General features: G+C 34.6%; 3 protein-coding genes across 3 annotated transcripts; all 3 read left to right on the forward strand.

The window, feature by feature from the left end:
- The first annotated feature begins 18,436 nt into the window (after nt 1-18,436).
- Nucleotides 18,437-19,028, forward strand: LOC148576920 (uncharacterized). The gene is made up of 2 exons (XM_088502812.1): nt 18,437-18,531; nt 18,644-19,028. Exons 1-2 carry the CDS (start codon nt 18,437-18,439, stop codon nt 19,026-19,028), a joined length of 480 nt encoding a protein of 159 aa, XP_088358938.1.
- Nucleotides 19,029-19,239: 211 nt separating this feature from the next.
- LOC107607906 (uncharacterized) lies at nt 19,240-21,548 on the forward strand. The gene is made up of 4 exons (XM_016309803.1): nt 19,240-19,256; nt 19,376-19,569; nt 19,772-20,896; nt 21,043-21,548. The coding sequence occupies exons 1-4, from the start codon at nt 19,240-19,242 to the stop codon at nt 21,546-21,548; spliced, it is 1,842 nt and encodes a 613-aa protein (XP_016165289.1).
- Nucleotides 21,549-21,593: 45 nt separating this feature from the next.
- Nucleotides 21,594-22,211, forward strand: LOC107607914 (uncharacterized). The gene has a single exon (XM_016309810.1). It carries the CDS (start codon nt 21,594-21,596, stop codon nt 22,209-22,211), a length of 618 nt encoding a protein of 205 aa, XP_016165296.1.
- The last annotated feature ends 1,327 nt before the right edge of the window (nt 22,212-23,538 follow it).

Raw genomic sequence — 23,538 nt, forward strand, 5'->3', positions numbered from 1 at the left:
TGATTGTGATTGTCTCCCCATCTAAGGTTGGGGTGGTTCTTCCAGGAGGGGTTGTAAGTGTCACCATAAACCTCATTTGGCCCAGAATTTTGGTTGTGCATATACTTGACTTGTTCCTGTTGTTGGTCTTCACAAGCTTCTTCACCTTGCCCCCATGTGGTTGATGGATCGCTTGTGTTGACTGCTGCAACTTAGAGGCTATCAATCCTCTTGGCCATTTGCTCAAATTGTTGTTGAATTTGCTGCTGCATCATTTTGTTTTGAGCTAGGATTGAGTCCACTCCTTCCAACTCCATCACTCCTTTCCTTTGTGATGGTTGGCATTGCCTTTGGTGAGCAAAGAAATACTGGTTGTTAGCCACCATATCAATGAGATTTTGGGCTTCCTCTGCAGTCTTCATCAATTATAAAGAGCCTCCTGCTGAGTGATCCAGGGCCTCCTGAGATTTCAATGTCAAACCTTCATAAAAATTCTGTAATCTATCCCATTTATTGAACATTTCAGGAGGGCACTTCCTAATTAGAGCCTTGTATCTCTCCCATGCCTCATAGATGGGTTCAGTGTCCATTTGTGTGAATGTTTGTACTTCAGTCTTCAACCTAATGATCCTTTGAGGTGGGTAAAATTTGGCAAGAAACTTGCTCACTAGATCGTCCCAATTGTTGATACTATCTCTTGGAAAAGATTCCAACCATTGAGTAGCTTTGTCTCTGAGAGAAAATAGAAATAACAGTAGCTTGTCGCTATCAGGAAGCACACCATTGGTTTTGACAGTGTCACAAATCCTCAAGAAAGTAGACAAGTGTTGGTTCGGATCTTCAAGTGGTCCTCCTCCATAAGAGCAGTTATTTTGAACCAAGGTGATGAGTTGTGGCTTCAGTTCAAAGTTATTTGCATTAACATTTAGGGTAAGAATGCTACTCCCACAATGTCTAGGATTTGCAAATGTGTAGGAAGCCAAAACTCTTCTCTGTGGTGGATTGTTATTGTTGTTGGCTGCTCCTCCTGGTAGATTTGTTGGGTTTGTTGAGTGTTCTTCCATATCTTGGAACTCTTCTTCTGAATCCTCTTCTCCAACAATGCTTTTCCCTCTTTCAGCTCTTCTTAATCTCCTGAGGGTTCTTTTGTCTTGTTCACAAAAGGTGGGTATAGCTCCCCTTGTCCCTGACATACAAACCAAACATAAAAATCACACAAAGCCAGAAAAACAATAACACTTCAATCCATTGCTAGAGTGAAATTTTAGTTAGCTTAAGCAAAAATTCAAACAGTTAGTGTGTTAGTTAAAAAGTAAAGAAATAGAAAAGAAAAAAGTGCTTGATCTAGATCTCCACTTCACTTAATCATTGTCAATCTAATCAATCCCCGGTAACGGCGCCAAAAACTTGATGGATATTTTTGGAAAATAAATTCCAACACCCAAGACTCACTGGCAATTGTACCGGGTCGCATCAAGTAATAATAACTCACATGAGTGAGGTCGATCCCACATGGATTGAAGGATTGAGCAATTTTGGTTTAGTGGTTGATTTAGTCAAGCGAATCAAGTGTTGGTTTGAGTGGTTTGTAATTGACAGAAGCTAAATTGCATGAATTGTAAAGGGAGGGGGAAGAATTGCAGCAAATTAAAGAGAACAGAAAATAAAAGTGCTGAATCTTAAAGAACAAGTAAATTAAATTGCAGAAACTTAGATTGCAAGAAATGTAAATAACTGAATCTTAAAGTGCAAGAAATGTAAATTGCTTGAATTATAAAAGGAATTGGGAGTCGGGATTGCAGAATTTAAACAAGCAGAAGTAAAAGACAATTAACAAAAAAGTAGAAGAAGAATTAAGATGCAGCAGATTCAAATAAGAAAAGGAAAATTTCTTTGAAAATCAGACAGAAAGTGAAATGCAGTTCAATTGCAAAAACTAAAGCGAAATTGAAGATCTCAAGAGTGGAGGAGACTAAAAAATAAGTCTAGATCTCAAATCCTTCCTTGATCCAACAAGGACAATTGCAAAAGAAAATGGAGTAGTAAAATGCAGAAGAAATAGAAGAATGAAAGTAGTAAACAAAATTTGCAATCAAATCACAGTTTCTAGAATTATGCAGAAAGATAAACAAAGAGATCTCAAGGTGAGATTGAAACAGAATTTCTCCAATTCTCCACCCAAGATCCAAGATAAGAAGTAAAGAGTGCTCAAGCAAGAACAAGGAAGAAGAGAGATCAATTCTCTTTCCAAATTCTCCAAGATCCAAATTCAAAGTAAAAACTCTAAAAATTACAAAATGAAAAAAAAATCTCAAAGAAGCCAAAGGTTCTCACTAAATCAAACTAGCTTCTATTTATACACTTTCTATTTTTGGATTTTAGAATTTGGAGTGGGCTTTTTATTTTGGTGAAGAATTGAATTTAAATTGAATTTTGGTCCAATTTTAGCCCATGAGTGTTTGCTCCCAGTGGAGTGCTCTGCTCCTGGTGAGAGCGTAGCATTGTGGCTCATGTCCTTGGCTCTTTGTTGCGTGCCAAGCTTGGGTGCATCAGGGTAGCGCTCCGCTCTTGGGGAGAGTGCAGCATCATGTTGCCTTGGCCGTGTCTTGTGTGTGACATGCTTCCCTGGGCCGTGTCAAACTCGTGCAAGGAATAAGGAGAGTAGCGCTTTGCTCTTGGCAAGAGAGTAGCACTCCTTTTGCTAGGGTGAGGTCCCAAGTTCGAAACCTTGGGGAGCCATTGCTGGCTCTTTTTCTTTGTGAAGGAAACAAGGTTGGCGCATGCATTGAGTGGGAGTGCCTTGGTTCGAATCTTTGCTGAGCCATTTTGTGCATTTTTATTTTGCCAAGCTTTGTAGTAGCGCTTCCTTCCTTTCCTTAGGTGCTTGGTTCGATCCTTGGGGCAAGCATTGGCAAACATTTTCCCTTGCAATTATTTTGGATGGAGCCCGATAATGCTCTTGGCAAGAGCGGAGCATCATGCTTCTCCCCTCTCTTTCTTGGTTCATTATTATGCTCCGCTCTCAAGGAGAGCGTAGCATCCAAGCCTTGCTTCCTTGGTTCATTGTTGTGCTCCCTTAGAGAGCACTGAGCTCTTGGAGAGAGCGCTGTGGCTTCCTCCTTTCATGTGCCATGCTTCCTTGTTTCTTTTGCTACATTTTTCTCTTCCTTGGGCCACGCTTCTTAGGCTACGCTTTTTGTTTTCTTCTTTTCTTCACCTACAAGTAATCAAAACAACCAATCAAAGTATCACCAAATTCACAAGGTTTATAAATCATTCAAAAAGCTATTAAATTTAGCTTAAACCTCATGATTTAGTATCAATTAAGGGGTGGTTGATTGATTCAACAAAATCATGCAAATCCACTCAAAATTACTAACTTATGATGCAAGAAAGTGCATAAAACCTAATAAAAACAAAGAAAAAGACTAGTAAAACTAGACTAAGATGACTTGTCATCAAGAGCAATATAGGCAAAGGGCATATCAACTAATACTTGATGCAAGAACAAGTTAAAGCATGAAGAGCACTCAAAAGCATCAAGTTCAACTAGAAAGAGTGGGTCATGAAGGACATGCAAGTTCATATCAATGCATAAAGAATATAAGACTCATACAAGATTAAGCATTGATTTATAAGTTTCATCACCCAACAATATCAAACAAGTCAAGAAGCACCAAGATTAACCAAGAAATTCTCAACAATTGAGTAAGAAAATTCGACACCATTATTAAAATAAGAAACTTAGAAACGAAGATAAGAACAAGCTATAAAAACAAAATTAAAATGCAATAAATGAAAATAAGCAAATGCAATAAAAGAAAATGGAAGAAAAGAAAAAAAATTATTATTTTTTTTATTTTTTATTTTTTATTTTTAAAAGAAATTTTTTTTCAAGAGAGGAAGAAGAAAAAAAAGTAGAAAGAAAGAAGAAGAAAAGAAGAAAGAAGGAGAAAGGAGAAAGGAGAAAAAACAGGGGGTAAATCTGCGCATATGCGCCATGCGTGCTTATGCGCGGATGCAGCAGGGACAATCCGCGCGCGCGCGCCATGCGTGCTTACGCGCGGATCGCCTGGCACAAAGTAGGCATAAAGTGGGCACAACTCTCTGGTTTTTGTACCAGGAGCGTGAGATGCACCACCGGCACGCGTGCGCACAGCGCCCTTATGCGCCGATGCCCATTTTTTTTTAAACAAGGAACTCTCCTAATCTACAAGCATTCTAATATAACCAAAATTAAATTCAACAACAAATATTTTTGGTTTTTGAAAAATTTTCAAACATACTAAAAAGAAAACTTATACTACAAGTAAAATGCAATTTAACAACAACTAAACTAATCAAAACAAACTAAGAAACAACTAATCAATCAAAGAAAAATGTATGAGAGCATAGAAAATAACAAAAACTACCTACAATGGCAACTCAATTCCTTTATTGATTATATCTACAAGAGAATGGAAAGTGGTTACCATGGTGGGGTGTCTCCCACCTAGCACTTTTAGTTTAAGTCCTTAAGTTGGACCATTGATGGGGGTCCTTGCTACGGTGGTTTATGCTTGAATTCATCCTTGAATCCCCACCATTGTTTGCATCTCCAATGTCCACCGGGATCCCAAATTAGGCGCACAAGGCCTTCAGGTAAGCTTAGGTAGATGACAAGGCCCCAAGAGTTTTGATTGTTGAAATGAATTCTGGGGTCCCAAATCTTGTTCTTGCACCCATCTTCTTGTTGATTACCATAGTTAAGTTTGGGTGACAAGGTTTGTGAATTCTCAATTGAGCATCCAAACATTTCCCTAGACCATGCAATTTGGTTTTACACCAACCATAGCCATTCAACTTTGAGTATGCAACCATCATGAACTTAGAGTGATGTTTCCAACCACTACACAACTCTCTCCTACTCTTAACTCCATAAAGAGCTCTAAGTTGACCATCATTTTCAATCAAACCATATTCAAGTGGGAAAGTAAAGATTAGAGATAAGAATTTTACCCACTTGAATGTTGTGTTGGATGTTGGTAACTTAGGAAGGGGGACCTCCCCACACATAGCCAATGCGAGGTCCATTCCCTTGTGCTCCTTCTTGACTATCTCCACTTCTTTACAACTTTCCTCAACTTCAACCTCTTCCTCTTGGTGGCTCGCTTCTAATTCAATTTCTTCTTCATTGTTCACCAAGGGCATGAGAGGTTGTGCATCTTCTTCTTTGACCTCAATTTCAAGCCCAATGGGAGAGGATTCAATTGTAGATAGGAACTCCTCAATGATTGAATCCATCTCTTGATCAACCTCTTCAAAGTTTTCAATCATAATATGCTTTGGAGGTTGTACACCCTCCTCAATATCAACATCAAGCATCTTGGAAGAGAGCTCTCTGATTCTACATTTCCATGGACTTCCAACATCTCCTAGGTCTTCAACCACTCCTTCCGGCTCAATTGTCTCATCTTCCTCCCCTTGTGGCAATTCTTTCTTCAACTCATCTTCTTCACCTTGAATCTCTAAACTCACTCCCTCACTATGCTCCTTGGTTGCTTCTCCACATTCGTCAATGGGAGTGCCTTGGTTGCTTAGGCTTAGTGAGACCATATTGCTAACGGCTTCCGCTAGGGTAGCCATCTTGGCTCCTAGCTCTTTAAACTCCTTTTCCTTCCCCCCTTGTTGCCTTTGGAGTTGAGAGTCAATATCTCTTAGTTCTAGCGTGAGGGCTTCATCGGGGGGCGGTGGTGGAAGAGAGGGTTCATTGTTTGAGGGGAAGGCATTGTAGTTGGAAGGTGACTCATATTGGTAAGGGTATGGAGATGGTGTATATGGAGGTGGTTCTTTTGGGAGTAGTTGTGTTGGAATTGTGGTGGTTCTGTGTATGGTTCATATGGCTCATAAGGTGGTTGGTATGGTGGATAAGTATTAGGGTCATATGGGGGTGTTTGGTGGTATGGGGCTTGTGAGTAAGGTGGTTCAAAACCATGTTGAGGGGGTGGTTCATAGGCATGTGGTGGTGGTTGTTGACAATCACAATAAGGGTTACCACATCCATTAGATTGATATGCATTAGGATGAGAGTTATGCCCATAAGAATTCGGAGGTTGTTGTTGCCAAGAAGGGTGATCAATCCCTTGAGGTTCCTCCCACCTTTGATTGTTCCATCCTTGATGCATATTGTCATTATAGTTCCCATTCCCTACAACATAATTTGAGCCAAACTCATAGCCAAAGGGGTGAGAATTCATAGTAACAAATAAAAGCAAAAGCTAACAAAAACTAACAAATAAGCAAAAGAAAAACATATTCACATATTCACAATAGTCAATAATATAACACCATTGCAATTCCCCGGCAACGGCGCCATTTTTGATAAGTGAGACTTACTCGATGGTTTAGAATTTTTCTTCTAGAAATAAGAACTTCGTTGTAAGCATAGTTCTAAACCAACAAACAATTTCCACATCAAAAATTTGAGTTGTCACAAGTACAAATCCCAAATAAGAATTAACCGAAGTATTGGAACTCCGGGTCGTCTCACAAGAAATTGCAATGAAGTGTTGAATTATTGGCTATGAGGATGCAAGGGGTTTGATTTTGTATTTTTGCAAGAAAATAAATGGCAAGAAAAATTAAATGACAAGAAAGTAAAATGATAAAAACTAATAAAATAAAAGAAAAGTACTCTTGGCTAGAAATAGGTAATTGAGATCACCATCCTTGTCTACAAACCAATTATTGATAATTGTGAGGAACCAAGCTCATTAAGTGTACTTCTATACTTGAAGTATATCAAATGGCTTAATCAACATCAACCCATAAATCCCAACCTATCTACTAATTAGATTAGTAGTGGGTTAGTGTCAATGGATATCAAATTGACCACCAAGGGTTCTCAAATCACCAATTCAATGAGACCCAATGACTCAAGGTCACTCAATTCCCTTGGCCTAGGCCAAGAGTCAACAAAACTACTCAAAAACTAGTGGAAGCATTTTAACAAACACCTAGAGTGCAAGAAAAGTAAACATCACCACATACCAAAATTAACAAGATCCATAACTATCATAACAAAAAATCAACAATAACAATGGAGGTAACATAAAAGAGACATAGAAACATGAAATTGCATTCAAAGAAATCAAGATTTAACAATTGTTCATAAACATAAAAATGGCAAAATAGGGTAATTAACAACAAGAACTAGAAGAACAAAGGTGTAACAACAAGAAATTAAAAGAGAAAACTAAATCAAAATAATAATTGAAAGATGAATTTGAGAGAATTAAACCTAAACTACCCTAAATTCTAGAGAGAAGAGATAGCTTCTCTCTCTAGAATTCTACCCTAAAATATGGTGAAAACTAAACTATGACTACTTGGTTCATTCCCCCTTCAATCCTTGGGTTCAATAGCATCATAAATGAGTTGGATTGGGCCCAAAATGAGCTAGAAATCGCCCCCCAACGAGTTGTCCATTGTGGACCCACGTTGCTCCATTGGCGCACACGCATACAGTGCACGTGCGCGTCCCTAGACGTCAGGCAACTATGGCAAATTTTATATCACTTTGAAGCCCCGGATGTTATCTTTCCAACGCAACTGAAGCCGCCTCATTTGGACCTCCGTAGCTCAAGTTATGGTCGATTGAGTGCAAAGAGGTCAGGCTTGACAACTTTGCGGTTCCCTCATTTCTTCATGAGTTCTCCCACTTTGCATACTTTTCTCCTCACTTCTTCCATCTAATACTTGCCTTATAAACCTGAAATCACTCAACAAACACATCAAGGTATCGAATGGAATTAAAGTGAATTGAATTTAGCTATTTTAAGGCCTAAAAAGCATGTTTTCACATTTAAGCACAAATCAATGGAGAATTGCAAAACCATGCTATTTCATTGAATAAATGTGGGAAAAGGTGATAAAATTCCCCAAACTAAGCACAAGATAAACCACAAAATTGGGGTTTATCAGAAACCTCTTGTTGGATTATGGGAAACATTGTGTCTTTAGAGGTCGGTAAAGATGACTGGTCCTATACGTCGTGTAAGACATGTCCAAAGAAAGTTCTAAAGAGCAAAGATAGGTACTGGTGTGATCATTGTCGGCGTGTAGGCTTCAAGGCTATGCTAAGGTTAGTTGTTTTGTGTCCAGTCTTTGTTTGCTTTTTTTTGGGTCTGCTTGATATCTGAATTATGAAATTCAGTATAGTTGCATATGGCCATGTTTTTATTGTTATTAGTCATGTGCTACTGATATGTTATTCGCTGCAAGTAATCATGACTGATGGAAGTAGTTGTATGAAGCTCCTTCTATGGAACAAAGAAGTAGAGCAAATGGTGGGAAAGGCTGCTAAGAAAATTAAGGAGTTATCTGTAAGTCTAACTGATGGGAGTTTAAAATATTTTGCTTCTGTATTGTATGTTTTCCGGACTGATAACAAAATTATTATGTGCATGTAAAGAAGTGGGAAAAATGAGAGTGGTATCATAAGTCCTTGGATACTATTGTTGACAAAAGGTTCTTATTCAAACTCAATATCACCTATAAGAATATTAATGTCGTTGAAGGGGTATATAGCGTTTTAAAGATTTCAGATGATGAGTACCTCATGTCCATTTTTGGTTCTACCAATTCTTCTTTCAATGCTTCTGTAAGTATAGCATGTTGCGATTGGAACTAGAACTGAGTTGTGTTGAACAATTTATTGTTCAAACTAACATCTTTCCTTCAAAAGATCTTGGTTCCTGCAGTGCTCTCAACATGTACCTAATACCTCTACAACTGAAATAGGTAATAATAGCAATGGACATGAGGTAGTTTCTCTGTCCAAGGTAAGAAGTTATTGTGTTTTTTTATTGTCATCCACCTTATATAAAGATGATTGGCCTGATCAAGAGGTCACTTATGTTTTACTTGCTAATTCTCGAGTTTTTGACAACAATTGGATTCAGCAGTTGAGAGCAACTGTGATAGCTCCTATGAGACTCCAGCCAAGAGGTCATCTCCTGATATAGGTGATGGCTCGACAGCAGAAGCAGTTATGTCTGCAAATGTGCAAGCATCAGCTAACAAGACTTTTAAGAGGAATTGTAGAAAAAAAAAGCTAGATTGAAAACTTTTGATGTTAATTATAGTGTTGGTGTGTTTAAAAAACTGTGATGAGACAAATGTTTTCTTAGCATTCTAGCTTAGTATATGTAGTAACTGCAATTTGGTAGTGATTTATGTATTTACTATGGTTAATTAGTTTACTTTTTTAACTAGCAGATACTATGGGTGTCAAAGCCTTTAAACCTTACAAGTAAAATTTTCTATTTTACTATGTGCCAGAAAATTCCTTGCACTTATTACTCATTAACATGAATGCAATGTTACTTGATTCAGAGGATGCCTAACTCATCCATCATAACTAAACCAGTCTTGCAGAAACTTTTCACCATATCGTAAAGCTTTTTATCTTTCAAAACTAAATTAAAATAATTATTTGATGTTATCTTAAAATTTAATTTTAGATATTTAATTAATTTTTATATTCTTTATTTTAGTAGTCTCAGTACTCTTTAGTACTTTAATAGAATTAATAGAATCATAATAGAAAACACCAAAACAATATATTCCATATAAAAAAGAAATAAAAATAACAGTAATAAGTGTCTTATAAACAAAAAATAATTGAAGTTTTAAAAAAATTAATAATATGCATAAGAGAATATTGAAGAAAAAATGTTTTAAAAAAACAACAAACACATGAATAATGAATGAAACAAGTATTACTTAGCACTTTATACTTTCATCATGCATATTATATAATAATCTCCTTCGGACAATACATATAAGTAATGCTATATGAATTTTCATTTAGTGTATCATTGTTATATACATTAAATGATATATACTATGTTGCTATTTATAGTACCTCAACTAAGTCAATTAGACCACTCTTCTACATAACCAACAACTTTATACATTCCTTCAATTTCTTAGGTGGCTCAATTTCATCTGATAAAAAACTCTTTAAACAAATGCCCTGGACACACTAATGAAGGGTTAATTAAATATACTTCAAACTAAGATTTAGAGTTTTCATTGTGGTTTTGTTGTTTAATTTAAACTCAAACCTTTCACAATTAGTTTAGATGAATTGAGCAGTACAGTGCTTCAATCAATTACTGATGCAACTTTATTTAAATACATTGGAATGAAATGAAGAACTCAAACCTCTACCAAATTGTATCCTATTTCAGTTGCTTCATTTATGGCATTCTAATTACATAGATAATTATCTATATATCCTATACTTAGATTTTTAAAATTTCACCTCATAATGTGTTATCATGTCTAAGAAGTCCCTTCACCCATTTATTATAGAAATCTGACATTGTTAAAGTAATGGAGGGCTTACCTGTTCATGTTAGAGGAACCAGATGGCAAGGAAAATTCTAAATGAAAAACACACTTCCCTCTTTGTAAAGTAGAACTCATTGGAAAGTAAATAAACCAAGCAGAGAACAGAATAGACAATACACACACTTAAGCCTGATTTCTTAGTCATGTCACCATTAATGGTGAATCTTCACTAAGATTATCTTTGATTACATTTATAGCTAGAATTAAAACTTCTCTTTATTGTCTCAAGATATGCCTTGGAAATGTTGAGATTTCATTTTTTTGTTTTTGCAAATAATAAAACTCTACTTTCTCTCTATGCATTTTGCCATCATGACTTCGAGATCAGTGTGACCATAACACGCAAGATGTCAAAAGTGTATGAAAAGTGCATTGATTGCTAAAAATGGAGCATGCCAAAATACTATTTACTGAATGAGCATTAGAAGATGTTCAACGGGTTTCCTTGCCTCACTCAAATTGGCTTCACAAACCCTCACTCCACTAACAGTAGTAGAGATGAAAGTTGTTCTCACTATTTGTTGTGAGATATACTTTATTTTTCAACTTCCAATATTACCTAAAAAAGACTCATCAATATATGTATACTTGAATTTAAAGGAAATTGAATTCGGTAAATACATCTAAAAAATCCAATCATGTCATTAAAGCAAAACTCCACTATACTCCTTTATAAATAAAAACCAGTCCTCACAGCAGAGGAACTCATCTCATATTCAGCTAAAACTTCTATCCTAAACTATCATATCTTTCTACTCTCGCAAATCTAATTTGTACAATCCTATTTTTCAAAGAGGATGAGTGACATTCCTCCAGTTTCTCTTCCTCTTCCAAAACTTCCTGACGAGATTCTCTTAGACATATTCTACCTTGTTGATGCTTCAACCATCTTGAATGCCTGCTGTACATCTCGCTACTAGAGATTGAAGCTTAGCAGCTATAAATTCATGTCAATCGTTGCTGAAAGGTGGAAACATCATGGCTGCTCACTAATGTTGCATTTTTGCTATCCATCCTCTCTCCTGAAGTCACTTGATTGGGTCATGCGGATGGATTCTTCAAGTGGTTACACTATTGCATTTCACTTTCCTTTTTTATTGACATATGAAGGTTGGTTCCAAATTATTGGCGTTCAAAATGGCATCTTCTGCATAAGATACTCCTCCATGGGATGGAAGTCTTACCTGCTAGCTTGGAACCCTGTTACTAGAAGGTCCAAAATCATTCAAGATTATGTTTATGTTTACAAACCTGACATGGTATATCTATATGCATTTCTGTACTATCCGTACACTCTTCATTATGCCATTTTGCATGTCTTCAAGCACAGTTCGGAAAGTACTACATTCACACTAGCCATCTATACAAGCTTTGCAAGAGACTGGCGTGTGGTAATGACATGTCCACCATATGTGCAAACTATAGATGCAATTTACGTTACACGTGATGGATGTATTTATTGGGTAACATACTCAGATGAGGATGTTGAAAGAACAAACCCTTATATTGTATGCTTCTCAATATTATCTAACACTTTTCAACGAATTTTTGTTCCTGAACAAGATCTGTCTCATTGCTACATGCTCATGATTCTTAATCAAAAGCTTTGCCTTGCTACATCTAATCATGACGAGGAAGTGTTCCACACTTATATTTGGCATGTTCATGTTACTGAGAAAGACCCAACATGGACTAGGTTGTTCATGTATAATGGCATTGGTTCTCTCTTTACTCCTACTATGTTTGTTGATGAAGATATAATAGAAATCAAGGAAAGACATTTTGAAATCGAGGGTGCAGATGAATCACACTTTTCACACTTTCATATCTGCCAATATACTCCAATGAACGACACAAGGAGAACTCTTCATTGGGTAGAATATGAAGATCAAGTAAGACTTAGGTCTCTACATGTGTACTATGAGACAATATACCTAGTGTGAAGCCGATCTCATAGATTGCATTCAGTTTCAGCAAGGTTATAAGAAGCCAGATGTTAAAATACCTCTAAGTTACCTCTGTTGTTTGTAATGATCTTAGTTTTAAGCCTAAGTATGGTGCATGTCTCATATTAGTCTTTAGTTTATGTCATTAGTGATTAATCACATGGTCTAAGCGTCCTTATTAGTAGTACAAGGTATATATGAAATATAATTATGCAGTGGCATGTTAATGCATCTTTTGTATGGCACATCTACTACAATGTCATGTAATTCAAAGGTTTGGTTGTTATGAACTAATATGGATTAATGTTGTTATAATCGCCTTAAATGCATTACTCAGCATTGTGACTTAAAGTCACTCACTTTATGCTTCAATCATAACATGAAGATGGGTTAAAAAAAATGAATGCTTTAGTCAATGTCATATATTGTTTGTTGAAGTCAATTTGAGGCAAAATACAACATAGTAAAGGGAGCTTCATGTCATAGAATCTGCCATTTTTTGGGAAAAAAACTCATGAAAACTGGATTTCTCCTTATATGCCTCTCACCATAAATTCTAATACGTACAGAATTAATTTAACGGGATCTTTATTCAGAACATGGCTCTGTAATGAGTGGCAAAAATAGAATGCAAAGGACACACTAAAACTACTAAACAAGACATGTCTATAAAGAAACTGTTAAATTAGTTTCAGATTTTGTGGTTGTTACACTTTACTAGCAAACAATATATTATTTGTATACGAGTCCATAAATGACTACTTTTCCATTACATACATTAATGAGGTTTACATCTTGGTTGGACTAATATTTCTCTAATTTTGCTAACATGCTTCTATTAGTTTACTATTTATCTAGCTCTCTTTGTAGGAGAATAAAGTTAACAATATATATGAATTGGTTCAAACTAAGAAAGGACTTAGTATTTATTCAAAGAATCCTGTCAATTTCTTTTGTTATACTAATTGGCTTAGGCATCAATGTGAAAACAGAGTGAAATAACCATGCCTTTCGAAGTAGCTTACATGCATTCAGTATTAATTTACTTTGTTGCAATTACATTTTTTGCTTTGATTAATATGAGCAATTCTTGGTTTGATTAATATCAGGTTGCAGAATAGTCTAAAAAAGAATTTGGTCTTAGTATATTGACCATATTATTTTTTTTTTTAATATGGTTTCTCCCATCTATCTACGTAAATGGATATGTAATAGTTGTTGAAATTCATATATATCGACACATTTGTACAAATAAAAATGTAAGCAATAGATTTTTCACAAATCAGAACTAACCTAAAACAAAAATGCTCAAAATAAAGTAAATTAAGAAATGTGAATTTCTTTATTGTAAAATAAGACTAGGTCTTGACTACCATTGTTTGAGATTATATTTAAGTCATTATTTTTGTTTATATTATCCACAAGATTATGAATTTTGTGAGACAATTTACTTATTGCTACGGGAGTGTTATATTATGACAATTCATATGTTACAATTTTTTAAGAATAAAAATTATTAATGTCATCTCTTATGATTGATATGCAACTCCTTTAATAAAAAGATTCATTTTTTAATGTTGTTTTTAACTTATTGATAGTTGAATATAAGTGTAATATCATCAAATTTATAATTTAAAAAATCACCTAAATATATAAATTTAATTAAATAAATATGTAAATTTTTTTATACTATTAATACCTGAAAATTGAATTCTATTTTTTTTCATTGATTCAAAAAGTAAATTATTCAATTATATTTTTTTAGTTAATTTATACTATAAATCTCTCTAATTAGTTGGTATGATAAACTAGATTACATGCATTAAGTATTAGTTTTCATGCTGCTAAAACTTTGTTGCATCCTCAATTGATTTACAAAAAGTCCCAAATATATCTACACATGAAGGCAAACATAAGCCATTCCAAACCAAGGTTACACTGAATTTTAAACTATATGTACTCCTTGAAAGAAAATTCCTCTGTCGCATAACTTAAGCTTAAGATAGAGGATAAAATTCAATTGCAAGCATAGTTAATTTCTAAAGTCTGTACAGGGATAATCTAATTAAACAGACAAAAGGTTGCACTCCATCTTGGACCTTACATTTTCTACAGTGTAAAGTAATGTCATTTCAACTTTCAAGCTCAGTATATATTAAATTATACATGCCAAGAGCTGCACCAAAAGAATGGACTGTGTTCAGTCTTAGCATTGTACTCAAAGACATATGCCACTACTTTTCTGTAGCAGTGAAAAATGTGACTTCGCGCCAAATAAGTATAGCTAACGTCATAAACTATTCATTTCCTATATTTCTCCCTAAGAAGCTATGGATGTGGCCTTCACATCGAAGCAACCAAACCATGGGGTCACGCTTGAACTTCATCTGAACTGCAACATGAAGATTCCAATTGCATTTCCATTCTTAAATGTAAAATGGCATAAATATCACTAATTCTCATAAACACCATACAATTATCTTTAACTGCTTTTGAACCTTTTTTTCCTGAGCATTCAAATCTCCAGCATTGAAACACTAACATGAGAGAGACAGAGCAAAATCTTCCCAACGCCAAAGAAGCTAGGCAAAATAGATTTGAAAAGCTAACCAGAAAAAAAAAGAAAGCTAATGGATTCCTGCCACAAAGGTGCTTCTGAAGTATATGTTTAGATTGGATGAAACAATTTCACTGTTGCCTATATGCTCTGTTCGTAGATTACCAAGCTTTATCTCATATGTGCTAACACGTTGCAGAAAATAATGAAGTAGCACAAGACCTTCTGCAGAAGCAACATCTATCCACAATGCATTAATCTTCTGAGTATGTGGCTCAACAATGGCAATATAGAACCCCCTTCAAGCAGCTGCCTTTACCTTTGCTACAAGGTATGTCATGTTCATGGTTTACATATGCAGGAAAAATAATTAACGCAAAGCAATAACTAATGTTGTCTTCAGTTATACCGTACATATCTTTTGCTTATTATTTTTCAGATAAATCTTCTAATTATGTTGTAAAGTAAACTTTCTTGCTTTAACAATTGGGTACCCCAACTAATTAGAGAAGCCTATCACGTTGAATTGTCACAAAATGGCATCTTCGAGTTACGACCACTCCATCATGTTATTCTTAATTGTTTTTGTTAGCTAATGAAGGTTACCCAAAACATGCATGTTTCAGACTCCAACTATAACTCAATCGATCCAATTTCTTTAAACCCATCAACCAGTGCCACCTTCAAAAATAAGTTGACATCACAATTGGCCACTTCAAGAATTTTGGACACCACTAACCAACCACTGAGTACAGAGATTTTGAATATCCCTCACAACTTCTCGGGTTCAGATTCCTCCATCACAAGGAGAACACCTCAAGGTTTGGAGACTTACAAATTTTATGCACATTGTTAATGTTTAACAAAGAATCCAATTGTAACCAAAATATATACACTATTTGTTTATATGTGCAGAAAACACGATGCAACCAACTTTGTATCCAAGTCATCCATGTTGTTATGCTCAAAAGCCTTCGAGAAGTGTGGGCGCAGGCCGGCACATTCTGATTCCATCTTCACATGACCTCACCAATGCAAAATCATCCTTACTACTAACAAATTCTCATCTGCTTGCAACCGATGGTACAAATCTCTTTCTATTCTTTTTCATAATTCTTCAACATAGATTATCCCTGCCAACATCAATGTATTTGTTGAATGGTATCAAAGAACCAAATGATGAAACCACAATATTTTCTTTTCAGATCCAACAATGTCCCAGGAGATTCCTTCAAACGAAAGTCAAAGTGGTAGGTCTTGCAGAGGTCTAGCATTGACATGAGAGGTGCTCAATGCCTCATTAGATGGTAGAGCCAACTTAGAATCAACTACCCTGCATACCTCCATCTCATTTCAACCCAGCGAAGGTTACATTTAATTTTTTTTTTTAAATAGGCTACTTATTCATGTACACAAATATATAGAAGTTTCACTCAACAAAATATTTCAAAGAATGCTTAACAGCAAATCAAAAGCATGTACAACTTTTTCTCATGAAAAACATAATGATTTCTACAGTGCATTTTCCAAATCCAGATGAAGCCATTGGAGATTATGCACATGAATTTCAGACTAGCACAATTACCAGTTCCCATTTAGGTAACCAACAAAATTCTGGAGAATCTCTTCCCAATAACAAACTTAAAGCATCTGTTCCAGATATTGAGATGTGAGCTAGCAAAATATTCATTTATTATAACATAATTAATTGAATCTTTTGAATTTATCAGACTTGGAATGCACAACTAGCAACATACAGTTGAACCTAACACCGAATGAAACATTGCACACAAGTACAACTGACGTCTTCAATACAGGTTTGTGCTTTTTGAGTAAATTTTTGCCACACCCACCCTTTCGATGATGGACCTGTCTACCGTAAAAAGATTTGAGAATCTAACTTTCAAGCTTTAACGTGATAAAATGTCTCAATATAACCATTAAACTTATGAATATCAGCTTCGTTCATTGAGATATAAGATTAAAATAGGTAAAGCTTGCTATTGAGTTCATTTACATAGTTCAATTCACAGATTCACCATGAAAGTTATATTATCTTTATTTTACATTCCATTTATTTAACAAACACCCATCATTTACTTTATCTTATATTGTTGCGAAACTGAAAATTAATTATCTATATAGTCAGGAGCGGATCCAAAAATTTTTTAAAAAGGGGCTGAAAACAATATTTATTTAATTAAATATTGTATTATATAACTGATGATATCATTTTATTATTATTATTTTTAATAAAAAGTTATTAATAAGTACTATGTTAAAATAGAAAGTTCTACTCCAAAATAATAATGTCATATTTGATATCATTTATAATAACTAAAATTCTAATTTTTATCCTTTATTATTATGAAGAATATAACATGAATAATATACATCAGTTACTCTTATATTTTTTATATACGAGTATAAAATAATTTAGCAAACAAAATATGTAAAATATTCATATTAATATATAATTTATTTAATATGTTATTAATTTAATATCATAAGAAAATAAATAAATATTGAAATAATTTATTTTGTATGTGTATACTTTTTTACCATTCAATTAGAATTTATCATAAAAATTAAAGTATTTTTTTATATGATAATAGATTTGAAAGGTAAGGAAAAAGTTAAAAACATAAAAGGAACAATAAAAAAATAATTCATCAAAACAAATGGTTAATGAAAAAAATGAAGAATTAAAGGAACAATTAAAAAAGATTTATGAATCAAAAAGATTGTTCTAAAAAAATATAATACATTATTAATGTTCAAAATGTAACAATTGGGATTTGAACCCAAGTCATGGGACAGAAAAAGCTCAATTTTAAAGTTGAATATATCATCATATAATATATAGAAGTTCTAAATCCTTTCGGCCAGGAGGGGGGAGCATGGCCTCACTGCCCCCTCTAAATTTGTCCCTGCATATAATTAAAGTATACATTAATCTTAAATTTATGTGTCATATATTAAAAGTAGATTGCACAATATTGATTTAAGTTTTCGGACTCAATTCCATTTAATTATTCAACTAATTTCTAATAAACACTTAAATTCATTTTACTATTTTAACATTTTGAATCGATTTCTAGATTAAAAAACGAGTTTTTGTAATTAAAGTTATACAAGACTGCATCTTAATTTTTTGAAAAACTTTATTTTTATTTTGCATAAACTGCTATACTTTGTCATCTCATGTTACTTTCCTTTGCTAATTCCTTTTCCTTTTTCATAGATTTTTGGGATATCGGAGATCCCAACTATACATGCCAAAGAGCGAATAGAAAAGCATTACAATTCTAAATTACCAAAGTTCAACCTATGCTGCCGACAAAGTCAAGTTCAACTTCCTATGATCCAAGATCCTCCTGAGCCATTGAAGAGGCTTTACTTTGATAATAATCAAAAGGCCGAACATTTTCGATCGAATATTAGAAGCTACAATAGTATGTTCGCTTTCACATCATTTGGAGGCAAGATACACAGGTCGATTAATGAAAGCCGTGGACCTCCAACGTTTGTTTTGCACGGTCAAAACTATCATTTAATGGGGAGGTTGCTTCCACTGAATGGAGGAATAGCAAAATTTGCACAATTATACATATATGACACCGGAAATGAGATAAAAATAGAATCCATGTTGTGAGGTAAATTCAATACATTTTAATTAAATTTTGGAATAAAGAAAGTATGATTTGGTTGAAATGTTATACACACAGTCATGTTAACATCCTTTCTTGCTGATTCTTTGTAGCTCAAAGGATAAATTGAACAAGCTCCATGCTGATATAGTCTCTACTATCAAGACTATCTTGGACGATCATAATGTCCTTGCAAAGTCTTTTCGACTTGCTCGCGATGCACTCGCAGTGAACGCTGCCGATTCAGTTCGCCTACGACTCATAGGAAAAAGAGGACAAAATGGAAGGAGATACAATTTGCCTTCGGTATCTGAGGTTGCTACCTTAATTGTCAGGAATTTTGATGGATCCACAAAAGAACGAGATATTATTGTCGAGATTAAGTCGGGAGCACTTCAAAGAATAACAGAGCTCCACCCATCTTATCTAGGCTTACAATATCCTAGTTTATTCCCCTATGGTGAAGATGGATGGAGAGAAGATATTGTGTTGAACTGAGTTAAGAAAAACCCAACAGATGAAGACAAGCATGTCACAATGCGGGAGTTTTTCGCATTTCGAATCCAAGATTGGGGTTCACAAAATGGTGTCCTTTTATAATCCTATCGCTTATTCTAACAGTTCTTAGTTGATGCATTCTCAATAGTTGAAAGTGCTAGGTTGAAATAAATTTACACCCACCAAAGCGATTTTAGAGCTGAGATATACCATGGGCTTCGAGATGCTGTATTCAACGGTGAGACAAATGCTACTTCAAAAGGAAAGAGAATTATACTACCAGCAATATTTACTGGTGGCCCAAGATACATGATACAAAATTCTCAAGATGCTATGGCAATATGCAGATGCGTTAGTTATCCAGATTTATTCATCACTTTTACTTGCAATCCGCAATGGGATGAAATACAACGGTACTGTGTAAAGCATAAAGTCAAACCAGAGGACAGGCCAGATATGGTTTGTAGACTATTCAAAGTAAAACTGGACAAGATGATTAAGGATTTTAGATACAACAAATTATTCGGGGTGACAAAAGCAGGTATGCAACTTAAATACATCTTTCGGATTTTTATTGCTACCATGAAAATACTTCATCATATCTTAGCTTAGTGGTGTTAATACCAATGAGTTTTCGCCATTTTTCTCAGTTATCTATACAATATAATTTCAAAAGCGAGGTCTCCCACACGCACATATACTACTATTCTTGCATGAACAAGATAAATATCCAACTCCGGCAGATATAGACAAAATTATTCGTGCTGAAATTCCGGATCCTAATGTGGACAATGCATATTACGAAGCTGTGAAGACTTTTATGTTCCATGGTCCATGTGGTATTAGCAGGCCAACTTCGCCTTGCATGGATGAAGGGCGTTGCATATGTCATTTCCCTAAGAAGTATAATGAAGTTACCACAGTAGACGAAGATGGTTACCCAATTTATAAGCGTCAAAACAATGGACGCACAGTCGAAGTATCAGGAATTCATCTTGACAATAGGTATGTCGTGCCACATAATAGATTGTTGTTACCAAAGTACCGTGCTCACATTAATGTCGAATGGTGTAACCAGTCAAGATCTATTAAGTATTTATTCAAATATGTAAACAAAGGGAGTGATCGTGTCACAGCCTCCTTTTGCGCAAACTCCACCAATGAAAAATCAACTAAAGAAGTTGATGAAGTGAAAATGTTTTACGATTGCCGATATATATCTCCCTGTGAAGCTGCTTGGAAGATATTTTCCTATGACATTCACTACAAGAATCCATCCATGGAAAGGCTTAGCTTTCATTTTCCAGATCAACAACCTGTTGTCTTTACAGATGACGAATCATTACTTGAGGTAGTTGCAAAGGCGACTATTAAAGAGTCCATGTTTCTAGCTTGGTTTATAGCTAACAAAGAATATGCTATAGCTAGAGAACTAACCTACAATGAGTTTCCAAGCAAGTTTGTTTGGAAATCGTCACCTAGAGATTGGGCACCCAGGAAAAGTCATCAAGTCATTGGAAGGATGATCTTTGTTCCACCATCATATGGTGAGCTCTATTATTTAAGGTTGTTGTTAAATATTGTAAAGGGACCAACAAATTATGCAGACATTCGAACTTACAATGATGTTATTTACTCATCATTTCAAGATGCATGCTATGCACGCGACTTGCTTGATGACGACAAAGAATACGTTGATGCTATTGAGGAAGCAAGTCATTGGGGCTCGGGTCATTATTTGCGAAAGTTGTTTGTGACTCTATTGTGGTCTAACTCAATGGTGCGCCCCGAAGCTGTTTGGGAAAAAACAGCCATGCTATTGAGTAATGGAATTTTGCATGATCATAGAGCCATGTTTGGCCTATATAGTAAGCAAACGATTATAATAAATATCTTTTTAATTAAATTTAAAATCTTTAAAATGTTGCCTATATATTTTTGTTGTCTTTCTTTTATCCATAATCAATTTTTGTGTACAATAGTAAATGACATTTTTACCTTCTCAACATTTCAGATCTAGCTTTGAGTGATGAAGAATTAAAGAATCTAACGTTGATTGAGATCGAGCAAATCTTGAACAGTAACAGAAAAAGCTTACGAGATTACCCGACTATGCCATTTCCATCAGGAGATACTGACCATCTCAGAACCCGAAACAAAATGATCTTTGATGAGTTAAATTATGATCGTATTACATTAGAAAAGCAACACACTGAGTGCCTCTCCAATTTACTGCAGAGCAAAGAAAGGTTTATGATAAGATCATCAACACTGCAGAAAGTCAACATGGACGTGTATTTTTTTTTGTATGGCCACGGAGGTACAGGAAAGACTTTCCTTTGGAAAACTTTAGCTTCGGCACTAAGATCAAAGGGACAAATAGTCTTAACTGTTGCATCTAGCGACATTGCCTCTTTATTGCTACCTAGAGGTCAGACTGCACATTCTAGGTTTGCCATACCATTAACTCCAGATGAGTTCTCAACTTGCAACATCAAGCAAGGAAGTCCGTTAGCATAATTGATTATAACAGCTAAGCTCAAAATTTGGGACGAAGCTCCTATGATGAGCAAATTTTGCTTCGAGGCACTGGATAAGAAAATGAGAGATTTGATGAGGTTCAAATATGATCAGAATCGAAAATTGCCTTTTGGGGGAAAAACAATTGTTTTCAGTGGGGATTTTAGACAAATCTTACCAGTGATCCCAAAACGAACAAGACAAAACATTGTAAATGCGTGTTTAAACTCATCATATCTATGGCAGCATTGTGAAATATTAAAGCTCACTGTAAACATGCGACTACAATGTATGACTACAGATACTCCGGCAGAAGATTTAAAGCAATTTGCTGAATGGATTCTTCAGGTCGGCAATGGAACATCTGAAGGAACATGTGATGGATGCAACATGATTAACATACCTCCTGAATTGCTTATCACTAATTATAATGATCCTATACAGGCAATGATTGAAGCAATCTATTCTGATTACATTGCTGACATAGCTAACGAAAGCTACTTGAAAAGTCGAGCTATTTTAGTTCCTACAATTCATGTTGTAGATGAGGTAAATGATTACATGACTGCAATGAACAACAATCAATGCAGGACCTATGTTAGTTCCAATAAGTCTCTGTCTGAAGGAGGTAACAATGAAATTGAAGGCATCCACACACCATAATTTTTAGCAACACTTAGGTGCTCAGAGCTTCCAAATCATGAATTGAAGCTAAAGGTCAGTTGTCCTGTTATGCTTATCAGAAACATTGATCACTCATCAAGGCTTTGCAACGGTACCAGGTTGATAAATTACAAGACTTGGGGATAAAGTTATCAAGGCAAAGTTGTTGAATTCTAATCACTGTCTTGATAAGCTCTTCATTTCCTAGAATGACATTCACACCATCAAATGTAAGGATACCATTTAGATTTCAAATGAGACAATTTTCTGTTATGCTATCTTATGCAATGACAATAAACAAAAGTCAAGGACAATCGTTGGACCACGTCAGATTGCTACTGGAAAAACCAGTTTTTACACATGGCCAACTTTATGTTGCCATCTCAAGAGTCACAAATAAAAAAGATTTGAAAATTTTAATTGCTCATGATGAAAACACTAGCAATATAGAGAATATTGTTTATCCCAAAGTCTTCAGAAATATATGACAATGGGTTCAACTTGAGGTATTTTTTTCTTTATCTTCTCATTTCTATATACATCCATAGTCCCTTATACAAACCTATTGCTCCAACTTTGATTTATTATCGGCCATGATAATACGTTTGACCAATATTTTTTTCTTTTTGGAATTTATATAATAACCTGTAATTTTCTTATATTATTCTCAATCTTGCAGATCCAGCAACAACACCGACATCTTGAATATTAAATACTACCAATCTTACCACATGACATATCCTATCATTACAGAAGATTAAGACTTACATGACTTATTTTAGATATGTCATTCTAACTATTTTGTTGTACTTCTATTGCATCCTTTTTGTAGTTTTTACACTATTAAAACTCTATTTCATTTTTTGCTACCTATTTCTTTCGTTAGACTCATTCTAAGTGTTCATATTTAATACAAATCAAATCTTAATAAATCAAAATGATAAAAATATATACGAATTATTTTTACATAATATTCAATTCATCATATCCTTAGTTACAGACAAAAATATCTATCGCATAAACTTCATTAGTTTTTCTTTTTCCTTTATAGAAACTCTTTTTAGTTTTTCCAAAATTTTAATAAATTTTTTTACAACATACATAACCTCTTTTACTTTTTATACCAAATAAAATGCAAAATATAAACAGAGATTCATGTCATTATAGTCTGCATCTGTATTGTCTGCGCACCGTGCGGATATCTTTCTAGTTTAGTTAGTTATGTCCATATATTTAAGTGTTAGGTAATTTAATAATGTTAAAAAATTAAATAAATAATGTTAAAGATCTAAATAATTTATTAATATTAAAAAATTAAATAATAATA

The sequence above is a fragment of the Arachis ipaensis genome, chromosome B1 (assembly GCF_059453495.1).
Source record: "Arachis ipaensis isolate K30076 ecotype BB chromosome B1, ASM5945349v1, whole genome shotgun sequence".
Classification (NCBI taxonomy): Eukaryota; Viridiplantae; Streptophyta; class Magnoliopsida; order Fabales; family Fabaceae; genus Arachis; species Arachis ipaensis.

Coding starts and splice junctions, on each gene's coding strand:
- LOC148576920 (XM_088502812.1), top strand. CDS start 18,437: ATGGGGAGGTTGCTTCCACTGAATGGAGGAATAGCAAAATTTGCACAA. Junction 18,532..18,643: donor ATAAAAATAGAATCCATGTT/GTGAGGTAAATT, acceptor GATTCTTTGTAG/CTCAAAGGATAAATTGAACA.
- LOC107607906 (XM_016309803.1), top strand. Junction 19,570..19,771: donor ATTCGGGGTGACAAAAGCAG/GTATGCAACTTA, acceptor CAACTCCGGCAG/ATATAGACAAAATTATTCGT. Junction 20,897..21,042: donor AGCCATGTTTGGCCTATATA/GTAAGCAAACGA, acceptor TCAACATTTCAG/ATCTAGCTTTGAGTGATGAA.
- LOC107607914 (XM_016309810.1), top strand. CDS start 21,594: ATGAGCAAATTTTGCTTCGAGGCACTGGATAAGAAAATGAGAGATTTG.